Source organism: Cervus elaphus, chromosome 9, assembly GCF_910594005.1.
Source record: "Cervus elaphus chromosome 9, mCerEla1.1, whole genome shotgun sequence".
Lineage (NCBI taxonomy): Eukaryota > Metazoa > Chordata > Mammalia > Artiodactyla > Cervidae > Cervus > Cervus elaphus.
The window spans coordinates 18,074,611-18,101,363 of NC_057823.1; the positions used below are offsets into that span (position 1 = coordinate 18,074,611).

The window sequence follows — 26,753 nt, forward strand, 5'->3', positions numbered from 1 at the left end:
CAGCCCAGCTTCCCTCATCCCCTGGGTGTGGGGGCTCTTCACCATCACCCTCATGTGCCGTGATCAGAGGCCAGGGCCCAGGATGTCTGAGAGGCTGGGCTCGGGGACCTGGGCTCGGCTGACAGCGGCGTGTACCCACAGGTGGAGTACGTCATCAAGTGCGACATGTCGGCCCTGCAGCGCGTGCTCTATCGGCACATGCAGGCCAAGGGGGTGCTGCTGACCGACGGCTCCGAGAAGGACAAGAAGGTTGGCCCGGGCCCCTGTCCCACCTGGGTGTCCATGGTGGGCGGGTGGGCAGCCTGGGAGTGGCTGGGTGTGTGGGAACCAGCAGGCTTTCTCCTCCTGGGAGGTGATTTTTGTGACCAAGGCCCCGTCTGGTTGTGATCCTGAGGGTGTTGACCGGCCTTGGTTTAGATCATAGCTGGTGTGGTTCAGTTCAGTCCGTAAGGCTAAGAGTCCAGGGGCTGAGGGCCTGTTTTCAGGGGGGCCCTGCGGCCCCCAGTCAGCAGTCTAGGGTCCTCTGTTCGTGAAATGCTGGCTCCTGTGGGCGCGTCCATTAGCAGTGAGGATCCAGCACAGACCATAGCAGTTAGAACATTCAGGTGCATCCCATCTTCCCAACAAGCCACCTCCACTGGTCCCTTCTCCTTGTCATTATGCAAACTTGGTGTGACGTTTGTTTATAATGGAGAGGAGTTGGGGCTAGGTGGGCTGCTACCTCCTGGGCCTCTGTGAGGCCCCGGGCCTACCCTAACAACCCTCTTCTCATCAGACTGAAACCATCCTTCCAGTCCCCTCAACTCTGTGCCCTCTGCCTCGAGCTTGGCCCAGCCTCCTGGTTTCCTCCTCCACGTGTTTGGTTTGGGCTCTTTCTTCACCTGGGCCATTTGGCAGCCCATTCCCTGGTTTACTTCTCTGCCCACGGCACCCACCCCCGCATCCTTCCTTCATCCCAAAGCCAGAGGGCTTCCTCAGCCGTCACGGCCCATCTGGCTGCAGGCCCCGGGGACTCTCTCCCAGTGCCCGCACAGCTGGCCTTATGAATCACAAAGTGTTTGTGATGCGGCCTCCGCGCTTTGCCAGTCGTGTGTCCCTCTCGTCTTGCTGGCCTGGCCCCTCCTCACTCTGCACCCTCCGGGGTGCCCGGGGTCTCTGCTTCCCCCAGTGCTGGCTTCATGCTGGCTTCTGATCCCCAAGAGGAACCAGCTGCACAAGCCCTGCCCCCGCCACGTCCTCCTTCCACCCCTACCCTCTCCCCACCCCAGGCAAGACCAGTTTGGGAGCCTCTCGTGGCTCAGCTGGTAAAGTATCTGCCTGCAATGTGGGAGACCTGGGTTTGATCTCTGGGTTGGGAAGATCCTCTGGAGAAGGGAAAGGCTACTCACTCCAGTATTCTGGCCTAGAGAATTCCATGGACTGTATAGTTCTTGGGATCGCAGAGTTGGACACCACTGAGCGACTTTCACTTTCACTTGTGCCTCCTCAGGGCAAAGGTGGTACCAAGACCCTGATGAACACCATCATGCAGCTGAGGAAGATTTGCAACCACCCCTACATGTTCCAGCACATCGAGGTGAGGCCCAGGTGGGGTGGCCTCAGCCCACACGAGGCCCTGCTCCCCCAGCAGAGCTGGGGCACTTCTCTCTGCAGCTTTAAAGATGAAGAATTTGTAACTAGGTGATGAGTGTACATTTGTCTTTTTACTGAGATTCTCTCTGCCGGTCCTTATTGTGAAGAATCCAAACAGTGTAGGAAAATATGATAGAGAGGGACTCTCCTGGTGGCCCACTGGTTAAGACTCCGCAGTTTCACTCCGGAGGCATGGGGTTGATTCTTGGTCAGGGAACTAAGATCCTGCAGGCCCTGTGGTGGCCAGAAAGAATATGTAAAATTTTTTTTATAAAGGAAAGAGAAAAGAAGTATGTGGGAGAAATGAAAGTCCCACCTGGGATGATCACGAAGCCTTCCAGGCTGTTCTCTGGAATTGCTTCCCACCCAGGGTGGGAGTGGTCATGCCACCCCTGCTGGTTGGCTGCTCGCCTTTCCCACTCAGCAGTGTGTGGGGCCATCCCAGGTCAACGTGTGGAGAGCATGTCCCTCTTCATGACAACTCCAGCCGTGACCTTTCTGGGCCCCAGTACACTTGAGAATTTGGATTCCTGCTTCTGAAAAACACACATAATGACTTCCCTGATGGTCCAGTGGTTAAGGCTCCACGCTTTCACTGCAGGGGGTGCAGGTTCAATCCCTGGTCTGGGAACTAAAATCCCACATGCCACATGTTGCGACCAAAAAATCAAATAAATTTAAATGAAAAGCACACATATGTGTACATGTTCTGGCATAAAGTTTCAGGGTCATCGCAAATCCCCTGACAGTTCCCTCTTGGTGCTCCAAAGATAGTGTCAGGTGCGCGGTGTCCTTGGGCGCGCCTTTGGTGGTTAAGACCATATAGGAAGGCATGTCAGTGGGGTAGAAAAGCTGTTGTCAGCTCCTCTGTGTGGTCTTGGAGCTGCTGTGGGTGGGCTTGGAGGTGTGGGGCCAGGACACCTGTTCTTGCCCCCACTGACCCACATCTCATTGCATTACAGGAGTCCTTTTCCGAGCACTTGGGGTTTACCGGCGGCATCGTCCAAGGGTGAGAATCTCCCTCACTTAACGGGATGGGGATGGATGGTCCACTGTGTTTCTCTCTGTGGTTGACTTTGTTTCTGTTGTCATAGTTGTCTGCTTTCAAAGGCAGTATATTCCTGGTAAAAAACTTAAAAAACATAGATGAGCCCAAAGAAGAGAATAAAAATTCTGCACTTTCAGGGACTTAACATGGTGGTCCAGTGGTTTAAGACTGTGCTCCAAATACGGAGGGCCTGTGTTCGATCGCTGTTCAGGAAGCTGCGTTGCATCTGCTACAATTAAAATCCTGCATGCCGCAGCTAGGACTCAGTGCAGCCAAATTTTAAAAAAAGTCTGAAATTTGAGAGTTGACCAGACATTGCTTCCAGGTCCCACTCTTCCCCTTCTGGGCTCTGTGACCCGTGACAGCTTCCCTCAACACTCTTGAGGCTAAACTCTGCCCACCAGGAGAGAGATACTTTATACAGTGTGGCACCCACCTTGCCGTGGGGGTGTTTTCCCCAGTATTGTTTATAAAGTGCAGCCCCGGCTTGGTTCGGCCTTAGCATCGGGCTCAGATATAGCCTCAAGGTTTTACTCTTAAAACATTCTCAGCGCTAAAGCCACCATCACTTCTCTGAGATAGTAAACTATTTCTTAGAGCAGGAGCCCTGAATGAAAGAGCCAAAGGTCATTTTGCTGTGTCATTTTTTTTTGTATCAAATTACATGATGGGGTCCCACAGACCTGGCCTTGAGTCCTGGCCCTGGCAGGTCGGCAGCCATATCACCCTGCCCCCGGCCCGTTTTCATACCTCTAAACTGAGAATGAATGACCAAAGCCGTGGCGGCCCTCAGCCCTTCTTCTCACTCTTACAAGGATCCTAGTTGCTCTGTAATCCCACAATCACCCTTGACCTGGGGGGCTTCCCTGGTGGCTCAGATGGTAAAGTGTCTTCCCGGAATGCAGGAGACTGGGGTTTGATCTCTGGTCAGGAAGATCCCCTGGAGAAAGAAATGGCAAGTATTCTTGCCTGGAGAATCCTAAGAACAGAGGAGCCTGGTGGGTTACAGTCCATGGGGTCAGAAAGAGTTGGACATAACTGAGTGATTAACACTTTCACTTGACTTAGGGTGGCCTGAGTTTATTTTAGTTGGATTGGAATGGCTCCGCTGAAACTTTGGGGGCTGGGTAGTCTGCCAAGGGGAGACATTCGTGAGCCCTTGGACTTGGTGGCCAGCCCACCCAGGACTGGACAGGTAGTGGGTGGGAACACATGTCCTCTGCCCACCTTCAGGGCACTGTGGTTCACGTCCTGTGTGTCCTTCCCTGCCCCCACCCTCCCCAGGCTGGACCTGTACCGAGCCTCAGGGAAATTCGAGCTGCTCGATAGAATTCTTCCCAAACTCCGGGCCACCAACCACAAAGTGCTGCTGTTCTGTCAGATGACCTCCCTCATGACCATCATGGAAGACTATTTTGCATATCGCGGCTTTAAATACCTCAGGCTCGATGGTGAGTGTGGCCGGGGAGAGAGATGTGTTTGAAAGGGCCTTGTTATCCACCGCTGCCAAAGCTGGTGGATTTGCCCTCCCCCGTGAGGCAGGGCAAGGCCCAGAGACGCCAGGCCTAGTGTTGGGAGTGGATATAGTGGCATGCTCAGTGACACAGGCTTGTGGGACTGGGAGGGGTGCTGGGAGTAGCGTGCTGGTCTCCTGAACGTGAGGCTTAAAGTCCTTGCACCGTAACGCTGGGTCCAGTGGCTGATGTATATCCCATAGACTAATTTTAGTGGGAAGTGACAGAAACTCATATCCTGTGGGCATAGGGAAGAAAGCCTGTGACTCACATAACTTAACTTTAAGGGCAAGCTTGATTCAGGCACAGCTGGATACAGGTACCCAGATGGTGTTAGAGGAGCTTTTCTGGGGCTCTCAGCTCCTTTGTCCTCCAGGTTGGCTTCATTGTCAATCATCCGTTCCAGGCTTTTCTTCCACCCACAGAAATAGGAATGTCCCCAACAGAGAAGCAATTTGTCTTTCCCCCCAGAGGTCTGGGGTGAGCTTTCATTCGACTGCTGTGAGCGATATGCACCCCTTCTCCACTGCCCTGATGGCTCTGGGGCTGAAATCAGACCTATCCATGCCAGAACCACAAGCACCAGGAGAAGCAGGAAAGGGCAGGATGGAGGGATCCAGATGTTGCAGGGGTGATAGGGGCGTGTCCATTGGGAACCACACTGGCCTGTGACTGTCAGAAGCCTGGCTCCTGCCTTGTTGCCAGCACAAGGGAGTCCTGGGGAGGTGGGGCTGAGCACAGTGCTGGCTGTGTGCAGGATTCCTGATCCGACACGTGTCGGATCTAGAGGGAGCCCCCCACTCTCCATAAGGTGGAGTGAATGGGGCTCTCAAGAAAAAACGGACTTGGGGAAACTTCCCTGGTGGTCCAGTGGCTAAGACTTCACTTTATTTATTTATTTTTTTTTTTGCTGGGCCCAGGGAATCACTCAAGACTTCACTTTAAAATGCAGGGGGTGCGGGTTCAATCCCTGGTCGGAAGCTAAGATTCCCATGTACCTTGGGACCTCCAGAACAGAACATAAAACACAAGCGGTACTGTAACAAATTCAGTAAGGACTTTTAAAAAATTAATTCACATAAAAAAATAACATTTGAAAAAGACTTGAGACCCACTGGGGTAAACAGTTAAGAAGCGTGGGGTAGACCACATTTCTGCAAGACTTTGTCTAAGCTCGTACAAGCTGCATCCATGGTTGGAGATCCCAAACCTCTCTGCCCCTGTGTGTGTTTCTCGGTGCCTCTCGTGGTACTGTGGATTTTCAGACCGTTAACTTGTGGTTGCTGGGTGGACCTGTCCGTCAGAATCGGCCCTCCCCACTCCCGCCCAGAACCTTTGCTGCATCTCTGTCTTGACTTCTTTCAACTGTTCTTAGAATTCCATCCAGGGTAACCCTTACAAACACAGCCTTCGTCAGGTGATCACGTGTCCTGAGGCTGAAAGCTGCGTCCGTGCCAAGGCCTGTGTGGCCAGACAACGCCACCCCAGCCTTTGCCCTTCCCTCAGTGCGCTGGCCTCTGTAGGGTCTGAGCTTTCACAATGGTGACACCGTCCCACCCCCTAGTGGACAGGCCGAGAGCATGTTCCCTCCCACCCGAGTATCTGTCCACTTGCCCCCCCAACCACCTTTTCTGTCCATGATGTGAGTCCTCTGTGTAAGTGAGGACTTCTGTTTGCTGGACCATGGTTGCGTCTCTGGCATTTCATGTGGTCACTTCCACATGGGCGGAAACTCTGGGAAAGAAAACCCTGGGGGTCCAGTGATTAGGATTCTATGTTTCTACTGCTGGAGGCATGGGCTCAGTCCCTGGTCGGGGAACTAAGATCCCATAGGCCTCTCTGCCCGCCACCCCCCAGAAGGAACAGCAAAGGGTTGGGGAGCTCAGTGACATGGGGAGTGGAACCTTCTGCTGTAAGAGTGCTGAGAGTGAGGTTGCAGCCGGGGGTACCGGAGCAGCCCCTTGACCTGACCCTGCCCCAGCTGTGCCCGAGGCCTCAGCCCCTCCTAGGAGCCAGGACAGCCCAGGTGCCATGGACCTTGGGCCTCTATGCTGTTCATCCTGATGTGTAGGCGAGTGGCTAGAAACAGCACCAAAAATGACACCTGGTTTCACCGGAGGCACCTTTGCTTTGAGTTGATAGGAGCCTGAGGAGCTTAGATGCCCCTCCGAGGATCACGCCCTGGGCCCTCACATTCGAGTTGCTGTGGCTTCACGAAGCGGCGAGCCATCCTGCCCAGAGAGAGACATACCACCATTGTACAGTCCAGTGTGCTTGCCTGTATAGACGATTCCCTTTGTGAATGGAGGAAACCCACCACAGGGGCATGGAGGCAGGCTCCAGCCTCTGACCAGTCGCTCGTTACCCGTAGCAGCACCGTGTGTTCACCCAGAGGCCCCTCGTGGGTTCGGAGAGGTGCATTGAAACAGCGCCACTGCAGCGCCTCCCACCACCCCCGGACAGCTGGTTCCAGCAGCGCTCAGGGGTCAGCCTGTTGCCTGGGTGTCTGCTGGGTACCAGCCCTGTGCCCCAGTGCCTGCCTGTCTAGCGCCTGCAGCAGCCCCAGTTCACGTGGGGGGCTCGTTTTCTTCTGGGGCGGGCCGACTGCGGTCAGTGGTGTCACCTTAGATCCAAGCTACTCGTCAGTCAGAGTCCGCAGCCATTGGTTGGATGGTGGTGGGTGTGGTCGCCGCTCCCTGATGCAGGTGTCCGTCTGTGTCTCCTCCCTCGGTCGCCCTGCTAACCCTGGTCTACCCACGTGGCAGGAACCACGAAAGCGGAGGACCGGGGGATGCTGCTGAAAACCTTCAACGAGCCCGGCTCCGAGTACTTCATCTTCCTGCTCAGCACCCGGGCCGGGGGCCTGGGTCTGAACCTCCAGTCGGCTGACACTGTGATCATATTTGACAGTGACTGGAACCCCCACCAGGTAACAGCGTGCACGCCCTGGCAGTGACCGTGCCCCCTGGTGTGAGTGTGCGGCGGGCTCCTGACCTTTTCCTAGAGCCCTGGCCGCACCTGGAGAGAGGTGCAGAGGGAAGTTTCTCAAACTAGTTCTTTGCTCTGATTATGAAAAAATACGTGTTCCACCGTTATTTTAAAAAATTTTTTCTTAAAATTCCCCGGCTGTCCAGTGGTTAGGACTCCACATTTCCACTGCTTGAGGGCCTGGGTTCAGTCCTTGGTCTGGGGACTGGGCTCTCATAAGCTGTGTGGCACCATCCAAAAGAAGGGGGAAAAGAACAATCCTGGCGTCACATAGATGTGCAGAGAAAATGGAAAATGCCCCAGTCATGTGGCTGGTAGTGAGGGTCCTGTTACCAGGGGGTCCTTCCTGGCCGTGTCCTGGCCCAGCCCTCACGCTGGCCCCCTCACTGGGGCGCCGTTGTGTGCTCCTTGCACTGCTCCTCTGCTGTCTTGTCCGCACGCCTGCATGGGGCTCCATGCCCGTAGTTCTTTCAAACGCAAATACCAGTAACTGAAAGTAACAAACGGAAATGTGCGTTTTTTTCCCTTCCCCGCCACTCCCACTCTACACTGAGCACACGCCAGCCTCCATCTTTGCATGCACAGATGCTCCGGCTTTGGTGTGAACCTGGAGTGTTCCAGCACGTGTCTCTTCCTGCCACCGGCTGGTGTGTTCACATATCCATGCAAGTGCACCAAGCCTATCCCCAGTGCATCCTCAGCGGCCAGCCTTCCTGGTGTATGGCGGCCCCAGGCCTTTTAACTCAAACCCCAGTTGGCAGGTGTCCATGTTTTCTGTTTCTCGGCCTGACCACTGTCCTCTCGTGGAGCCCTGCTGTCCCTCTCTCTCGGAGCACTGGCCAGGCCCAGGCCGAGTGAGAGTTGGGGTATCTCGGCCCAGAGGCCTGTCCCTGTCCTATTTTTTGCTTCTGCCAAAGTGGCCTCCACCAGGGTGCCCAGCTCTCACTCTTGTTGACAGTGTGAGTGAGCCCTTCCCCACACCCAGTGGCTCTGGTTATCAGCGTGGGAACCATAGCCCGTATGCCAGCGAACGTCTGGGGTGGTCACTGCCGTCAGCCTGGGTTGGAGTGGTTCCCACTCGGACTTCCATGACTGGCCTGTTTGCTAAGAGGTGGTGGGGGTGTGCTTCCCGCATCAGCAGGCAGCTGGGGGAGAGACCTCTGTGGAGCCTCTCCTCCACACTGGGAGGCACTGGGGGTCATGAAACATGTGGCGGGCTAGGGGTGTACCATGAGGGGCCAGTTCTCTCTGCCAGGGGTCATGCAGGCTGAGCCGGGGGCTGAGCCCCGGGGCCGCAACACAGCTGTCCCAAGAGGTGGGATGCAGATCTCCAGGTCAGCTCCACACGGAGCCAGACCCAGGATTCCGTAGGCGCCCCCCTGGCTCTGCTCTGGGCTCACGGGGTGACAGATGGTGTTGGCCCCGCGCCTCCCACTCTCCTGGCGTTTGCTCCACACCAGGCACAGGGCATCCGTTGCCCATTGGCCCCTCGCACACACAGAAACCACGAGAGGGGTTGGTGTTAGCAGTGGCTCCCAAGGCTAGACGGGCGGGACCTGGGCCCGGGGTGGCCTGGCAAGGAAGCAGCAGGGCCCCCAGTCAAAGCAGGCATCGACCTGGTGTGGTGCGCAGCTTCGGCGTCATTCTGTGAACAGTGCTGTCAGTGATGCGGCCCCACCGGGGGCCTAGTTGCACAGCAGTGGGCCCTGTGCAATGTGACGGGAGCTGCTCAAGAATATAACCCCTCAGGCGGCCTTTTAAAACCACACTTTCTTCCCGAGTATTTGCCAAGTTCCAGTTAAGGCAGAAAGTGACGCTTTTGCAGGATCTCAGGGTGAAGTCCCCTTGGTGCAGGCTCCAGGTCTCGTTCCTGAAGTTTCCTGGCTATTCAGCTGCCGGCCAGGCGAGCGCTTGTGTGTCTCCCAGCAGCATGCAGTGTCCTGACTCCCCCTTAAACATCCGGGGCTGATGGCATCTCCCCCCACCCCCACCCCCAGGACCTGCAGGCGCAGGACCGTGCCCACCGCATTGGGCAGCAGAACGAGGTGCGGGTGCTCCGCCTGTGCACGGTCAACAGCGTGGAGGAGAAGATCCTGGCCGCGGCCAAGTACAAGCTCAATGTGGACCAGAAGGTGATCCAGGCCGGCATGTTTGACCAGAAGTCCTCCAGCCACGAGCGGCGTGCCTTCCTGCAGGCCATCCTGGAGCACGAGGAGCAGGACGAGGTGAGCGCAGCACCGGCCCCGACCCCCTCCCCAGCGTGAGTGGTGGACGCATGAGCGGCTTTCGTTTTTGTTTTTTTTTTTACCTTTTTTTGCACTTTTTCTTTTTCTTTTTTTTTTTTTTTTTTGCATCCCTTTGGAGTAAAGGGAGTGTGGGCTGAAAGGAAAGACGATGAGTATACTTGCTTTTTCTTTGAAGTGGTTTTTTTTTTTTTATTATTATTATTATTAAAAAAAAAAAAAACAACTGCTGGTGAAAGACGCCGGATTGATAGCCCTGGAGACTGAAGTCCTCTATCTATCCACAGAGCAGACACTGCAGCACGGGCAGCGGCAGTGCCAGCTTCGCCCACACTGCCCCTCCGCCAGCGGGCGTCAACCCCGACTCGGAGGAGCCACCTCTAAAGGTGAGCGGGGTAGTTCAGTCTCCACGCCCATTCAATCCTCGGCTTCTCGGCTGAGACGGCCAGCAGAGGGCCCTGACCCCACGGAGCGTGCGTGTGCGTGTGCGTGTGTGCCTCATCGCTGCCGCGTGGGTCCCCATCCACCGCAGCCGGACCAGGGACCGCCAGCTCCTCTCCCACGGACTGCCGCCGCTCGCCTCCGAGCCCGGCCGCCGCCGCCGCCCACCCCGGCCCCCCCGCAGCCAGACTAAACATGTGACGTCTTGTAGGAAGAAGACGAGGTGCCTGACGACGAGACGGTGAACCAGATGATAGCCCGGCACGAGGAGGAGTTCGACCTGTTCATGGTGAGCGCCGTGGGCACTGGCTTTCCCACCTGAACAGACCGTGGAGTGTGGGGCTCACGCGCCCTCCCTGCCGACACCCAGCAGACCGAGGGGTCTCAGTGACACCGGCGTCCCCAGCACTACTGGAGCCGGGGCAGCCCTCTGAGTGGCCTGCAGATGACACCTAACTGACCACTCTTTGTCCTGTGGTCTCCTAAGCGTGTCATAGGGATGGAAGTATACCCGAGCACACCGTCCTGCTGGTGCCTATTGTCCTTGAGGCTCTTTCCCTTTCAGAGGGCATCACCCTGTCCCGGGCCGAGGGACTGAATTGGGCCTCGGTCTCGGATGTCCCTCGCCCTCCGTGGGTGTGGAATCCAAGGCGCCCTTAGCCTCAGCGGGCCTGTGCCTCCCAATGAGGCTGTCCATGGAACCGCCATCCTATTTCAGCCCCGCTTCCGTCACCTCTGCGTCCTTCCCAGTTCTCTCTGCCCCACAGCAGAGTCCCAGCCAGGGTCTGACCTGAGAGCTCGGCCAGTTTGGCTGCTGCAAAACCCCATTCCCATGTAACTGGGTCCCCAGGCAGGGTACCCTGCGTGTGCCTGCCAGCCGTCCCTGGGCTAATGCTTCCCTGGCCCCACACCCCACAGCGCATGGACCTGGACCGCCGGCGTGAGGAGGCCCGCAACCCCAAGCGGAAGCCACGGCTCATGGAGGAGGACGAGCTCCCCTCGTGGATCATCAAGGATGACGCCGAGGTGGAACGGCTGACCTGTGAGGAGGAGGAGGAGAAGATGTTCGGCCGTGGCTCGCGTCACCGCAAGGAGGTGGACTACAGTGACTCGCTGACTGAGAAGCAGTGGCTCAAGGTACATGCCGGAGAGGGCCGCGAGGGGCTCAGGCGCACAACGTGGCCGCTGGGCGGGGCCTACGTGCAAACCCCGGGCATCGCCCTTAGCCGCTCTCAGTACGGACGACGGCAGGCCTTCACACGTGGGCTCAGGTTCACTCAGTTCCTCCTGTTGAACCATGGCAGGCACACCCGTGAGGCTTCTGAGCCGCTCGAACCCAGTGCTGGGTGGAGCTGGCCTTTCATGTGTCAGGTTAAAGGAAACTTTTGGTGACCTCCGCAGGGGGCTGGCCAGAGGACCCAGGGCTAGAGTAGGGATGTCACATCTCCCTGTGAGATCGTTGGGAGTGCTAATGGGGTCAGGTGACCCTGATGTGGGCGCATCACCCCTGGGAGCTGCAAGGGAGGAGGGAGTGGGCGCCCCCCGCCCCCCCAGCCCAGGGCCCAGCACCGAGGTCAGCATCTGGGTTACTGTGACACATCAGAGCCCACCCCCACCCCAGAGCTCTGAGTGTAGAGGTGACGACTGAGAGTCTAGCCTTCAAATTGTTGTCCCTGAAACAATGCTCGCAGAGGGCAGGTGGCGGCTTTCGGCTACGCCCTGCTGGTTGCCACACCCTGGAATGAGCAGTTGCACCCCAGGCCTCTGATCACACACCCCGGGGTTCCCCTCGATTAACTGTGGTCATGACGTTTCCTCAGCCGTGAGGCCGGGTGGCCCTGATCCTCTCCTGAGACCTCAGAACACCCGAGATTTGCAAGCTCACGCACTGAGCTATGCACCAGAGGGAGCTACTGAAGCATGCCAGGCAAGAAACCTACAAAACTCAGGCAACTGGGGTGTCCTGTCTCCAGCCCTCAGCTTGGGGCTCTGACGTCAGCCCAGCCGTAGACCTTATAGCTCCCATGGGACGTCTGCCAGCCCTGCATTGCTAAGGCAGTGGGAGCCCTTGAAAAGGGCTTCCCAGGTGGCTCAGTGGCAAAGAATCCCTCTTCAATGCAGGCGACACAGATTAGATTCCTGGGTCGGAAAGATCCCCTGGAGGAGGAAATGGTAACTCACTCCTGTATTCTTCCCTGGAAAATCCCGTGGACAGAGGAGCCTGGAGGGTGACAGTTCATGGGGTTGTAAAGCATCGGACATGACTGAACACGCATGCACACCTTTTAAAAAAAAATCCACCCACTTGTGTATAATAATAATTTGCACACATTTCTTCCTCTACCTTTTTTGAGGAATAACTTACATACCACGGAATTCACCCACTTAAGATGCACAATCCAGTGATTTTGGTATGTTCACAGAGTTGTGACACTGTCACCACAGATGAAGTCTAGACCTTTCTCCCCTCAAAGAAACCCTTTCCTCTTTAGCTATCTTCCCATCCCTTTAGATTCTCTAAATAACTTTCTGTCAATAGTAATTTTGACTATTTAGGACATTTTCCACCTGTAAAATCATGGAATACATGATCCTTTGATGTCAGGCTTCTTTCACTTAGGAAAATGATGTTTTCCAGGTTCATTTAGATTCTAGCACACATCAAGAGTTCATTCTTTTTATGGCTGAATGATATACCATTATGTGGTATATAGTACAACGTTTGTGTATCCAGTCATCAATGGATAGATATCATTGGGGTTGTTTCTGTTTTTCGGCTGTTATGAATAATACACTGTGGACATTTGTGTATACAAATATTGTGGACACATGTTTTGATTTCTCTGGGGTGGATGCCAAGGAATGGATCAAATGGTCATTCTCTATTTAACCTTTGAAGGGACAAAAACTCTTTTCCAAAGTGGGTGAACCATTTTACATTCCTACCAGCAACACAGGAGGATTTCACTTTCTCCACATCCTCACTGATACTTTTATTTTTGGCTTTGGCTGTTCCAGGTGGCATGTAGGATCTTAGTTCCCTGACTGGGGATCAAACCAGTACTCCTTGCATTTGAAGCTCAGAGTCTTTACTGCTGGACTGCCAGGGAGGTCCTGTTTGCCTTTTTGATGCCATCCATTCTAGTGGGTGTGCAGTGGTATCTGTGGCTTTTAATTGCATTTCCAGGGGTGCTCACGGTGTCAAGCCCCTTTTCATGTGCTTGTTGGCCATTTGTAGATCTTCTTTAAAAGCCTCTTATCAGGCATATGATTTTCAAATATTTTCTCCTGTTCTGTGGGATGGTTTTGGTTTTTGTTTTTCACTGTCTTGACGGTGTCCTCTGTAGCACAGGAATTTAAATTCTGATGAAGTCAAATTTGTTTTTTGGCCTTGGTATCATGTCTGAGAGTCAGTCCATTGCCACACTGAAGGTCACAGTTTTACCCCTGTGTTTTCTTTCAAGCCTTTTAGAGTTTGAGCTCTTACATTTAGGTCCATGATCCTTTCTGAGTTAACTTTTGCCTTTGGCATGGGGTCAGGGTCCAGATCCATGCTTTTGCATGTGGCCTCTTGTCATCCCAGCACCATTGTTGGAAAGACTATTTTTCCCATTGGATAACATCCTTTTTTTTTCAGTAGTTCATAGTCAGTAAAATTTGCATTAATAGAGAGATTTACCCAAAACAGCACTCCTCGGTCTTAGGTGTGGACATGGAATTGGCACCGCTTCTCTGGCAGCCTCTGTGGCCCTGTGTGTACCCAGACCCTTCAGAATGTGCCTGCTTCTTTCCCTGCTGCGCTGACCCACATGTCTTGGGTGTAGGACCAGAGCCTCCTGTAGTAATGACCATGGAGGGAGTGACTTTAACACAACAGGAATTCAACTTCTCACAGTTCCGCAGGCTGGAAGTCTGAAATCGAGGCGTCAGCAGGGCTGTGTTCTGTCTCAGGGCTCCTTCCTTGCCTCTTCCAGCTTGCGGTGGCCCCAGCATTCCTTGGCTTGTGGCCGCGTCTCTCACGTCTCTGCCTCCATCTTCACATGGATGCCCCCAGAGTCTCTTTGTATGACCTTTACTGTCTCCTTGAGTCTGGTCCACCCTAACAGAGGATGGTCTCATCTCAATCCTTAAGTTATTATGTGTGCATAGATCCTGTTATTCCATAAGATGCCACTCTGAGGTTCCAGGTAGATACAGATTAGAGGGGACACGCTTCAGCCCACTGCGTGCCCTCCCCTGGGCCAGCCTGCTCTCAGGCCCTCCTGCCCACTCTGTGCCCCCCGTGCTACTCCTTTAGCCTGGATACCTCCTCCCACTGCCCTCCGCCCTCGGATCTGACGTGCCCCACTCTGGGAAGCACTTGCCGCCCCCGACAAGGACACATCAGCTGCCGCACCCTCAGGGCTCCACTCACCCTCCCATGGCACTCTGCACACTTGTCACCGTGTTTGGGGGGGGTGTGACTGTCTCCCCTCCACAGGGGGCGGTGGTCAGTGCCTGGCCCCCGCCTGCTCACAGTTGCAGCGAGTCACTGAGATGAGTACCCAGTGCCTCCTTTTGGCTCCAGGCCCCCCTCCCATTTCTGATTCCAAGCTCCCCTGGACACCTGGCTTCCTCTGACTGGGTGTTCAGGTTAGTTATTACCTTTGAGAATTCATCAGTCGGAACTATTTTAAAATGAACATTCACGTTCATGTCCTTCAACTCAGCAGTTTCACTACCAGGAAGCTATCTGAAAGACAGACATATGTCTGGTCATGGCATTACTTAAAAACAGCCCACCCCCTCACCCCATCCCACCCCAACTTGGAAAGAACCTAAATTGCCCGAGAGCAGAAGTTCCATTAAGGCCCACTGTGCGAGGAAATACTTAATAGGCATTAAAAATTGTGTTGCTGAAAAATGAGAGGAAATTATTATCTAGGACAACTTAGTGAGCAAAACGATGGGTCATGGTGTGGTCTGGGGCTCTGTCCCACTGCCGCCTCAGTTGTGCACAGACAGGTGGATGGTGGTGGTGACCCCACTGTGGGAATGTCCCTGATACCACCGAACTGCACGCTTGACAGTGTTTGAAGCGTTTGATTCTGTGGGATGTGGGTCTTAGCACAATTGTTTAACAACATGGCAGGTCTGGGGCACAGTGTTGACTAGGTCACCTCCCGGTGGAGGGCTGACAGGAGCCCAGTCTTTGCGGCTCTGCACCATGAGACTGTGACTCTTCAACTTGTCACAGACGCCGTATGTCCGTGAAGGACGGGGTTGGGGAGGCAGAGCTGGGCCCCCCACTGGGCCCCCAGGTCTGCGCGCGGCCTCTGCTTGTCGACCTCGGTGCTGGCTGTCCTATTTTTACCACTATTGACCCTGAAGGCCATCGAGGAGGGCACGCTGGAGGAGATCGAAGAGGAGGTCCGGCAGAAGAAATCGTCACGGAAGCGCAAGCGAGACAGCGACGCCGGCCCCTCCACCCCGACCACCAGCACCCGCAGCCGTGATAAGGACGACGAGAGCAAAAAGCAGAAGAAGCGCGGCCGGCCACCTGCTGAGAAGCTCTCCCCTAACCCGCCCAACCTCACCAAGAAGATGAAGAAGATCGTGGATGCCGTGATCAAGTACAAGGACAGGTAAGTGGGGGCTCCGGGGGGGCCCTGTGAGCCCTCTGCCTCCAGGGCAGTCACTCCGCAAGCTCTGGTTGGTTCTCCGTCTCAGAGTCTCTGCCCTCGTGGGACATGACGTTCACGTCCTGGAAGAGGGGAGACAGTGTCAGCCTGATGAGAGGGCAGGGAGGTGACCTTTGAGAGGAGCCCTGAGGAGGGCAGGTCTGGGGCCAGTGCTCCAGGAGGGGCCCCACAGTGGGGTGAGTGGAGGACAAGGGTGTCTGCTGTGATGGAGGCCGATCACGTGGCCAGTGGCCCGTGGTGAGGAGGCTCCTGTGGCTGGAGCAGAGAGCCAGGGGTCTCCTTTAGACACCTGCCCCCGCCCTCGCTGCCCTCTTCCCGCCTGCTGTCGTCTCCCTGGGTCATCGCAGGTCAGCTGCTTGTTGAGAAGACATAGACCAGGGCCCCTGTCCTCAGAGAGATACCAAAGAGGAGACCGTGTGCTTTCTGCATCAGTGAGGGTCCTGAGTGGATCAGGAGCTCTCCTTAAGAAAAACAGGGACTTCCTGGTGGTCCAGCGGTTAATGCTCTGTGCTACCCTGCAGGGGACATGGGTTCGATCCCTGGTCAGGGAACTAAGATCCCACATGCTATGTGGTGTGGGCTAGTGAAAAAGACGAAAAAAGCAGAATAAGAAAATCATGGCTCTCTCACAGCCCTCCCAGGAGATGTGTGCATGTCCTGCCCACCTAGGGCAGGTTGAGTGCAGGTGGGGCAGCCAGGGTCATCCTTCAGCCCCCCAGTGTCTCTTCCGCTTCCTGCTGCATCCAGGTCAGTAAGGCTGTCCCCATGGCAGGAAGGTTTTGCAACTTGAATTTATAGTAATGCTTAGCAGTTAGTCACAAGCAAAGTAGGAGGGGAATTAAGTCAAGATGTGTCAAGGTGTGAGCCCAGGGGGCATCCCTTGGAGAAGCTGTTAGCGTGAATTTTGGGGTGAGTAGTGACTGTCATAGAACCCAAATAAAGAATGCAAATTGTGCTAAGAATTTTCTGTCATTAGAAGAGAAACAAAGGATGAAGTGGAGAAGAGGCAGATTCAAGTTCAACTGCTGGGCCTAAAAATGTAATCTGTGTCATTGTTGAGAACAAAACATCAAACTCATTTGGAGACTTCACCTCTGAGGCAGATTCCACAAAGAAGAAGAAATGTAGACCAACAATTATTCAAAATATGGAATGTACAAAAATCCAATGAAAATGACAGACCCTGGTGTTTTCTTCCTAATAATATTCTTCCGAAAGACCCTTATTAGAACCGAGAAAACAAAGACCCTTGGAGGTCAGTGGGGAACGATGGGTTTTTCTGAACATCATGCAGATTGCTGGCATATCCAGACAGAGAAGATGAACCTTGACTCCTCCCTTCCCTGCACACATGTATTAATTTTTAATGGATGATAGACAAATGTGATGTAAATGAGCTGTATTTCAGTAAAGGTTTTTTTGTTTTTTTTTAAATGTGAAAAGAGCAACATGGGAGAAAACCTTCATGGCCTGGAAGGAGGCTAGACTTCTTCAGGAGGTCAGAAACCACTAGCAACAGAAGACTCTTCAGTGAGAATTCACTAAAATTAAAAACATCTGTTCATCAGAAGACACCTTCTTAACAGATGGTGAAAATTGTTACAGACTGGGAAAGGAAAATCAGATTTTAAAACAGGCAAAAAAGGGACTTCCATGATGGTCTGGAGGTTAAGACCTTGTGCTCACTCCCAATGCAGGGAGCACAGGTTTGATCCTAGGTGGGAAAACTAAGATTCCACCTGCCATATGGAGTGACCTTAAATAAATAAATAAAAATAAAATGGGAGGGGCTTCCTGGTGGTCTAATGGTCAAGAATCTGCCTGCAAGTGCATGGGACATGGATTGGATCCCTGGTCCATAAGATCCCACATGCCATGGGGCAGCTAAGCCAGTGTGCCCCAACTACCAATCCTGCAGTATCAAGCCTGTGCTCTGCAACAAGAGAAGCCACCACAGTGAGAAGCCTCAGCACCAACTAGAGAGTAGAGAAAACCCGCAATTGGAGAAGCCCATGCACAGCAATGAAGACCCAGCACAGCCAGAAATTTAAAAATAAATAAAATGGGCAAAAAGTGTGAATAGACACCTCCCAGAAGAGGATGCCTTGATGACCAATCAGCATGTGAAAAGGTCTGATCACTGCACGGACGTCATGACAACAAGGAAACGTACAAGTGGATGGGAGTGATGTGCCCCCTCATAGTGCCCCAGAACGGTGTCACCAAGAACGTGGAGCCCCAGGACCTCACACGCTGCTCACGGGCGCACCGGGCTCTGGGCATTGTCTCCCAGAGCTGGGCTCACTGGCTGCACTTCTGACGTGGCCACTGCAGTCCTAGTGGAGCGCACACGCCCACCAGAAGACACGCATAGGTGCGTCCACAGCAGCTCTGATCACAACTGGCCTAAAGGAAACAGCCCAGCATCCACCCCCAGGAGAACATGTCCACGGTGGCCTAATGGAAGAGCAGGATTCTGCCAACTACAGAAACAGCCAGATGTCAGCTCCGTGGAAGAATCTTACAGACACTTTGTTGAGGGAGAGAAGGCAACCACTGGCAAGTACAGGCTGTACGCTTCCAGTTATAGGAAGTTCAGAAGTCAGTCACGGTGAGGGTGTGGGTCAGTGGTTACTTCCAGTGGGGGGACTTGACAGGGAAGAGGCACTGAGGACCCTCTGGGACTTTGGAATCTGGGTTTGCACTTGAAAACCTTCACCAGGAGTACACCTCAGATGTACATATTTCCCCATAGCAGGCTACATCTCGGTTAAAAAAAAAAACAGGGCTTCCCTGGTGGTCCACTGGCTAAGTGAACCAGTGCGGGCGGCCGGGTTCCATGCCTGGTCAGAGAACTAGATCCCACATGCCGCATCTAAGAGTTGACGTTGCACAACTAAAGACCCCGCCTGGGGCAACTAAGACTGGGGAACCAAACAAATCAATAAATAGACACTTGGAACCAGCATCCTATTGATAAGGCCTTGGATATTTTCAAACTAAAGACAAAATATGTCAGGTATCAGTCTACTTTCTGTTATCCTGTGACTTAGAGAAAAATCCATCTGAGCATCTTGTATAGCCATAGGGACACAAGAGAAAGTGGCTCCCCCAGCTGCTGCAAACCACAGTTCTCCCGGCCTGTGTGAAATGGTGGTAAACCAGTCTGGCATGGTGCAGGGAACCCTTGTCAAGACTGGTCTTCTTTAGGACACAGAGATCCTGTTAGGGATTCTGCCATCCAGCCCGCCGAGAGACCCAGCTGCAATCACAGAGCTAAGCTCCCAGCCCTGTCGTACCCACCCAGTGATGCCTCCATTGAGGGTTGGACATGTGGCTGATGTTTAACCTCATGTTCCCCTGGAATAGACAGCCACTCTAGATTGGGCATGCCTGCTAAATCACTCCAGTTGTGTCCGACTCTGTGTGACCTCATGGACTGTAGCTGCCAGGCTCCTCTGTTCGTGGGATTTTGCAGGCAAGAACACTGGAGTGGATTGCCATTTCCTTCTCCAACACTAGACTGGGAGCTCTCCATTAAGCTGGGGGAACTGCAGAGCAGTTAGGAGAAGGACAGCGAATAAGACCATTCCAGAAAGTCCCCCCGCACTCCAGCTTTGAGATGAGTTTGGTTCTTGAGTGGAGCTGGGCCTTCCAAACTTGCTGGTTTGCTGGTGGCTGCACAGGAAGAGATCAGAGGAGGCACACAAATGCAGAAAAATTGTCACATCATCCTGGTTGAACTGCTACTTCGTGGCAAATGCTTTCAGAGATGATATGTGGGAACAAGTTGACATTTCTGATGTTCTCAGCAGACACTTTGAAATCCTGGGGAAAACCACAGTGCGGTTCATGCAGCTGTAGGATTAGGCCCCACCCTGTCTCTTCTGACCACAGCTGCAGAGTCCAGGGTCTCCAAGTCCACCCTCAGACTCGATGATTCCCTGGAAGGACTCTCAGAACACTCTGAAAGCTCGTGTGCTCACAGCGGTCGGTTTTTACAGTGAAAGGACACAGGTTAGAACCAGCCGAGGGGAGAGGCACAGGGAGCAGCGTCCTTCTGTGGCGCTGTGGGCAGCACCACCTTTGCTGGCAGCATTACAGGAAGACACATACAGAGCGTTACCAGCCTGCAAGCCTTGCTGTCTAGGAGCTCAGTCACATAGACATGACCGACCACCCACATGGCTGCCTCTCCAGCCCCTCTATGGTTGAGCTGATGCCGTGTGACCCCACACCTCTGCGTAGAGTCACATTCTTAGACTCTGTGCTCAAGGTCCGCAATTAAAGAAAGTCGTCCCCACCCCCTGGCCCCGGGCAGGACATTCAAGGGCCGAGAGATGGCCTCCCAGCAGCTGAGGACAAAGGCCAGACCTTTCTTTGGGCCAGGTTAAAAATGTCTGTAAAGCACCTGTCACCTACCTGGAAGGTTCTGAGGGACTGACCACTGCGCCACACCAAGGAGAATAGACATAGAAAGAAATCGGAGGCAACCTAATGCACTTTTTTGTCTCAGACTTCCAACCACTCCTTCCCAAAAGGAAAAGTGAAACTTTGGGCTTAAAGATTCCATTTCCTTTCCAGAACCCTGTGATTAGCTAAACACTGTACTTGAGTTAAACGTGGATCCGAAGGAGAGACTGTTTACAGCTTGGTTCTTCCTGGCTGCCGCAGAACGGACACCAGACATTGTCAGCAGCTCACTTCCGTGGGGGGAGCCTGCCTTGCTGAGCCAGGGTCATGGGGCTGCTGTTCCTGCCCCTGGTGATCATGGAGGCCTGATGCAGTCACTCCAGAGAGAAGTGGCTGGGCCTGCCCTGGGCTGCCACTGATCAGCACACCACTCCAAAGTTTGCTTTGAGTGTTGATCTCAAGATCGCCCCACAGTTATGTCCAAATACCCTTGCAGTCATGGTTGCTTGCACCTTCGAATCTATACCCTTGCCTGCATGCAGGTAATGTCCTGATTTGGAACCTTTTGCTCCCTTCATGTGTGTTCAGACCTCGGGCTGCCACACCCACCCTTCCCAAGCTCTCTGCTACCCATCCATGTGCCCTGCGAGTAGCATGCCCTGGAGTGGTACGGCTTCTGACATTGGCATGTGCGGCTTCTGGCATTGGCAGCTGCAACCCCCTGCTATGTCAGGATGAAAATGCACATCCTAGGACGTCCCTGGTGGTCCGGTGGCTAAGACTGTGCTCCCAGTGCAGAGGGCCTGGGTTCAGTACATGGTCAGGGAACTAGATCCCACATGCTGCAAGTAAGAGTTCACATTGCCACAACTGAAGATCCTGAGTGCCGCGACTAAGACCTGGAGCAGCCAAATAAATTAATAAGTAAGTAAATATATATTTTAAATGATTAAGATGGTAAATTTAAAAGAAAGAAAATGCACGTCACGCTCTGGGTCCACTGTGGGAAAATGCTTGAAGAAGGGGAGCCCTGGAGGCCAAGCCTGCATGCAGGGCCTCTCAGGGTACCTCCTTCTTGGTGCTTGGAAACCTGAAAACTACACAGAGGAACCATCTGTTAAATAGCCGTGAATGAAATCAGAATTAATTAAGTTGGAAATAGGGATTTCCACTTTAAACACGCAAGTAAGTTAGGCTCTGGGGTCTGGCCAGGGACTGTGTGTGGTGCCAGCTGCTGTCTTCCCCCCCGGTGCTTCGCAGGAGGCAGCTGCTGGTGGCCAGAACATTTGGGCACTGTCTCCAGATGCCAGTCAGCGGTCATGTGTCCCAGGGCACATCCTGTGGCACCTTTGGGACGGCTTCAGAGAAGTGCATCTTCTAGAAGGCCCTTCTGCAGGGATCAGCTGCCTTAGGACCCCATAGAACCCGCTCTGTGCCCATCTGGCTGGGGTATAGAGCTAGACTGTTAGCAGCTCCAGGGCAGAGGTGCGGCTGCTGTAAAATCTGCGTTGGACAGTGGAAGCATGTCGGCCTCAGGTGTCCCGAATTTGCTCATGGAGCCAAGGTTGTGCAAGAGAACATCTTTGTTTTTAGGAGATTCTCAGAAGTTATTCTCAGAGGGTTCAGAAAGCTGGTGATATGTACAGGTGCCCAGGCTAAGCCTCTCAGAGCTGAGCTCCACTGGGTGGGCCCTCTGGTTCCCCTTCTCCTGTCTTCTTACCAAGGACCCTGTAAAAATCGTAGGGGTCCATAGATCTGGGGTACGTACAAGATCGAGGGCTTCCCTGGTGGCTCAGTGGTTAAGAATCTGCCTGCTAATGTAGGAGTCACGGGTTTGATGGCTGGTTCGGGAAGTTCCCACATCCCACTTGAGCACCTAAACCTGCTCACCATGACTGCTGACCCTGTGTTCTAGAGCCCACATGCTGCAGCTACTGAAGCCTGCGCACCCTAGGGCCCATGCTCCACAAGAGCAGCCACCGCAGTGAGAAGCCCAAGCCCCGCAACTGGAGAGTAGCCCCTGCTTGCCACAACTAGGGAAAAGCCTGCACAGCCACAAAGACCCAGCATAGCCAAAAATAAGTAAAATCATTTTTTTTTTTTTTAAAAAGCACCAGAGTCCCCCATGTGTGATGAAGGGCCCCACTGCATGCACCGGGGCAGCTTCACCTGGGCCTGGGGGCCACTGCCCAGACCCTCTTGGCATTCGCCCTCTGCCCTTGCAGGCGCATTGCACAGCTTGATTAGAATCAAAAAGCAGATGGCTCTCCAGGGGAAAGGTTGTGCCTTGGTTTGTAAGAAAAACCAGGGCATAGTCACAAGGCCCGGGCAGGTTGTTGAGCGGAAACATTCTCTAGGAGAGGACAGCCCAGCTGGCTCCAGTCCCCTCAGCATGGGCCTCTGGGGAGAAGAGTGGGCGACAGTGGGCGGACTTGGAGCCCTTTCCTGAGCGGGCAGGGAGGCCTCAGGCTTCTCCTGCCTCAGCCTGTGGCAGGCCACACTGGCCCTCCGTCAGGAGCCCAAGCTTTGGAATGGGTCCTCCAGGGGCAGGAGGCAGGCCTCTACCTGCGGGGCCAGGTCTGGGGTCAGCGTCGTCTGCCTGGCACCCCGTCTCCAGCCTGGCATGGGAGGCGCCCGGGTGAGATGTTGTGAGAAAGAGTGCTGATTGCTATCATCCAACCCCAGGCCAGTCTGAGCATGGGCACGGGCTGGCTGTTAGTCAAGTGGGGCTCCAGACTACAAGAAGATTTACTTGGGTGGCCTTGTTGAGCCAGATTGAGGTTCTGAGCCTGCCACAGACTTTGCTGGAAGAAGTTCCAGCTGCCCAGTTTGTCAGGCCAGTTCCACCCCCGGGCTTCACTCTCTGGTGGTAATTGCCATGGTCAAGACAGAGCATGCCAAACACAACAACAAAAAGATAGGGATTCGGTTCTAACGGTCTTTGTGGCTCATGTGCTTAGCCTTATCTAGCTCTTTGCAACCCCGTGGACCATAGCCTGCCATGCTAAGACTCCGTGCTCCCAGTCCTGGGAACCCAGGTTCGATCCCTGGTCAGGTAACTAGATCCCACGTGCCGCAACTGAGACACCTGGAGTAGATGGCACACCAGAGAGGGGGCCTGCACTGTGATCTGCCTTCTGCCACTTGCCGTGTGGCCCTGGGTCTGGTGTCTTCTCCAGCAGAAAGGTTTCATTCAAGCTAAGTGGTTTCAAATCCAGCGTATCGGAGTGGCGGTCAGGTTTTCTTTAAAATGAGATTTGGATTTCATTGTTGAACTGTATTAAGAAACACGAGCCTCAGGGACTTCACCGACGGTCCAGTGGTTAAAAGACTTCCTCTTTCAATACAGGGGGTATTGGTTTGATCCCAGGTTGGGGAGCTAAGATCCCACATGCCTCTAGGCCAAAAAACCAAAACATAAAAACAGGAGCAATATTGTAACAAATTCAATAAAGACTTTAAAAATGGTCCACATGAAAAAAATCTTTAGGGCTTCCCTGGTGGCCCAGTGGTGAAGAATCCACCTGCCAATTCAGGGGACACTTTGAACCCTGCTCTGGGAAGATCTTGCTTGCAATGGAGCTGCTAAGCCTGTGCACCACTACTACTGAGCCCGTGCTCTGCTACAAGAGAACCATCTCAATGAGAAGCCCACGCACCACAGTGAAGACCCAGCACAGCCAAAATAAAATTATTTTTAAAAAGAGACATAACGCCAAATGTAATGTGACCCGTGATTTCAAAAAATATTTTAAAAAGGGGAAAAAAAAGCCCTCGGGCATGCCTTTGGCCCTCATAAAGCAGTTGTTTCACTAGAGATGTTCGTTCATTAGATGCTTATTAATCAGCAACATCACCTGCAGCCAGTCCGGCCCACCTCAGCGGGAGGGTCCCATCATAAGTTCCCTCCTCCCCCTCCTCTGTTGGGGGAGTGTGTTGAGAGTGCAGGGCAGATGGCCTAGAGACCTTTCCTATTGGCAGGTTTCTTGGTGAGTATCATCTCCTTTCACTCGTACATGAGGCTGGATTTTTCCTACACCACACAGCCATAAATCTGACACTACGATTGATCTAGCAGTGGATGTCCGGCAGGTGGAGGCGTTTAGTAAATATCTATAAATGGAACTGCCGTAGACATTTCACTTTCTTGATTCTCGAAATGTCCTTGACTTTGTAATGGGTCAAAAATTGAACCTAGAAAGTAATTTTGTTCTAACATCTTTTGTAAAAAATAAGGATACATGGTTTTGGTGGGGTTTTTAAACATTTGTTTATTTGGCTGCATCGGGTCTTAATTGCAGCACATGGAATCCTCGTTATAGCTTGCAGGTTCTTCATTGTGGCTCGGGGGCTTCTCTAGCAGCAAAGCACGTTGAGCTTGTGGGCTGTCGTGGCTTGTGAGCTTCGTTGCCCCACAACTTGTGGGATCTTAGTTCCCCAACCAAGGATCAAGTCCATGTCTGCCTGTCACGGAAGGTGAATTCTTTTTTTTTTTTAGCATCCAAAATGTTTTCAGTAACAAGGTAGACTCTCGGGTTAGTTTTTGTAGCCATGGCTGGCTCATCGGCCTCTGGCGCGCTCGAGCTTCTGGCCCTTGGAGCAGACGTAGGGTTTGGTGTGGTTGTGCGGGGTTCCTGGGGCCTTGCTGAAATGCCCGTACACCTCTCGGCCCTTGCGAGGACCCGAGAGGAGGACGGTGCCGCAGCCCTTGGGGGAGTCCAGGGCCAGCTGGTCGAAGGTGAGGATCTTGCCCCCGGCCTTGACAATGCGAATCCGGGCACGGCTGCTTACTCGCAGAGCACACACCTTAAGTTTGCCCACCTCCTGGACACGAACATTGTCAGTTACAGTTCCCACGACCACAGCTGTTTTGCCTTCCCGGCTAGGAAGTTTCATCTTCTGGATCATCTGGGAAAGGGAGAGCGGTGGCCAGTTGGTGCGGCTCATGAACAGTCTCTTTAGGACAACCTGATTGAAGGTGGAGTTGGTTCGTCTGGCCAGGAACCTGTACAGCTTGGCCAACAGCCTCAGGTAAATGTCCTGGCTCTTGGGCTCCTTGCATTGAACCTTTCGGTCCTGTTATGGCGGATGTCAACTCCCATGATGGCACCTCCTCCTTAGCCAGGTCCGGAAAGAGCAGAAGATGAATTCTTAACCACTGAACCATCAGAGTAGTCCCTGGACTAATTGCTTTTTAATATGTTTCATTATTTTATTTTCAGGTTGCATGTATGATGTGCATGCATATATCTTGAGATGCTGTATCAGATAAATGTTCTGCTGCTAGATCAGGTCTTAATATCCTGAGCTGCGCCTATCTGGGGCTTCCCTGGTGGCTCAGATGATTAAAAAAAATCCACCTGCAGTGCAGGAGACCTGGGTTCGATCCCTGGGTCAGGAAGATCCCCTGGAGGAGGGCATGGCAACCCACTCCAGCATTCTTGCCTGGAGAATGCCCATGGACCGAGGAGCCTGGCGGGCTACTATCCTTGGCGTCACAGACAGAACTGAGCGGCTCAGCACAGCTGCTCCTATCTGGGACTCTTGCTGATAGATTTCACTGCCTGGGAGTCAAGAGAGAACATGGCCCAGGGCGAGAAGATGTTATCCAGAGGTGTCTAGGAAGGTCTGCGCTCTAGGAACGCACAGTGGTGCTGAGGGACAGGGCGGGGCAAGTAGCAGGATCTGTCTGGAGCACCATCTTCAGTTGACTGCTTCTGCCTGCCTGAGGCTCTCAGTGCTCAAGACAAGAGTGCTGCTGTGATCCGTTTGCACTGTCTGCCCTTGTCAGAGGATGAGGAATGGAAGGCACCAAGATGTATGTTACCATCCCCAGTACAGACATTCTTCCTGTTATTTTTAGGATTCATACCAGGGCTCAACAAACCAAATCAGCAGAAATGAGAAATGAGCCAGATCTTGTATGTATATAGTCTGAATTAAGAATTTTTCCTTAGATGAGGTTCGGAGAATCAAAAGAATACTATTTTGGGACTTCCCTGGCGGTCCACTGGTCAGGACTTGGAGCTTCCACTTTAGGAGGTCTGAGTTTGATCCCTGATCAGGGAACTAAGATCCTGCAGTCTGTGTGGTGAGGCCTTGAAAAGAAGATGACAACTATTTCATGGTATGAAATTACGTGAAAATCAAATATTATTTTTTATAAATGAGGACACCTGGATAGCATATTAAAACCTAGACTACGTATTAAAAAGCAGAGACATCACTTTGCCAGCAAAGGTCCGTATAGTCAAAGCTGTGGTTTTTCCAGTAGTCATGTATGAATGTTAGAGTTGGACCATAAAGAAGGCTGAGCGCTGAAGAATTGATGCTTTTGAACTGTGGTGTTGGAGAAGACTCTTGAGAGTCCCTTGGACTGCAAGGAGATCAAGTCAGTCAATCCTAAAGGAAATCAGCCCTGAATATTCATTGGAAGGGCTGATGCTGAAGCTGAAGCTCCAATCCTTTGGCCACCTAGTGCAAAGAGCTGACTTACTGGAAGAGACCCTGATGCTGGTGAAGACTGAGGGTAAGAGGAGAAGGAGGCAACAGAGGATGAGATGGTTGGATGGCATCATCAACTCAATGGACATGAATTTGAGCAAACTCTGGGAGACAGTGGAGGACAGAGGAGTCTGGCGTGCTACAGTCCATGGAGTTGCAAAGAGCTAAACATGACTTAGCAACTTGTGAACAACACAAATGAGGACCACGGCCAAACTCCCTTTGCCTGTATATTCTGTGTGGCCACTTCAGTGCAACAGTGGCAGTTGCTTCATTGTGACAGAGGTGA

General features: G+C 53.2%; 1 protein-coding gene and 1 pseudogene across 10 annotated transcripts in view; one reads left to right on the top strand and one right to left on the bottom strand.

The window, feature by feature from the left end:
* The window catches only part of SMARCA4 (SWI/SNF related, matrix associated, actin dependent regulator of chromatin, subfamily a, member 4), a 91,061-nt gene that overhangs the window by 54,723 nt on the left and 9,585 nt on the right, over positions 1–26,753 (top strand). For 3 of the 9 annotated variants that reach the window (XM_043911544.1, XM_043911546.1, XM_043911545.1), the window contains exons 21-30: positions 142–249; positions 1,490–1,576; positions 2,595–2,641; positions 3,965–4,131; positions 6,960–7,123; positions 9,180–9,407; positions 9,713–9,811; positions 10,078–10,155; positions 10,785–11,003; positions 15,228–15,490. In XM_043911544.1, coding sequence (XP_043767479.1) covers positions 142–249; positions 1,490–1,576; positions 2,595–2,641; positions 3,965–4,131; positions 6,960–7,123; positions 9,180–9,407; positions 9,713–9,811; positions 10,078–10,155; positions 10,785–11,003; positions 15,228–15,490 — 1,460 coding nt within the window. The remainder of the gene's footprint in view (positions 1–141; positions 250–1,489; positions 1,577–2,594; positions 2,642–3,964; positions 4,132–6,959; positions 7,124–9,179; positions 9,408–9,712; positions 9,812–10,077; positions 10,156–10,784; positions 11,004–15,227; positions 15,491–26,753) is intronic. The other 6 variants (XM_043911551.1, XM_043911553.1, XM_043911552.1 and 3 more) reach the window with 3 other exon arrangements.
* On the bottom strand, positions 24,445–25,062 carry LOC122699518 (annotated as a pseudogene). The gene has a single exon (XR_006342629.1). The product of XR_006342629.1 is annotated as a 60S ribosomal protein L18-like (transcript).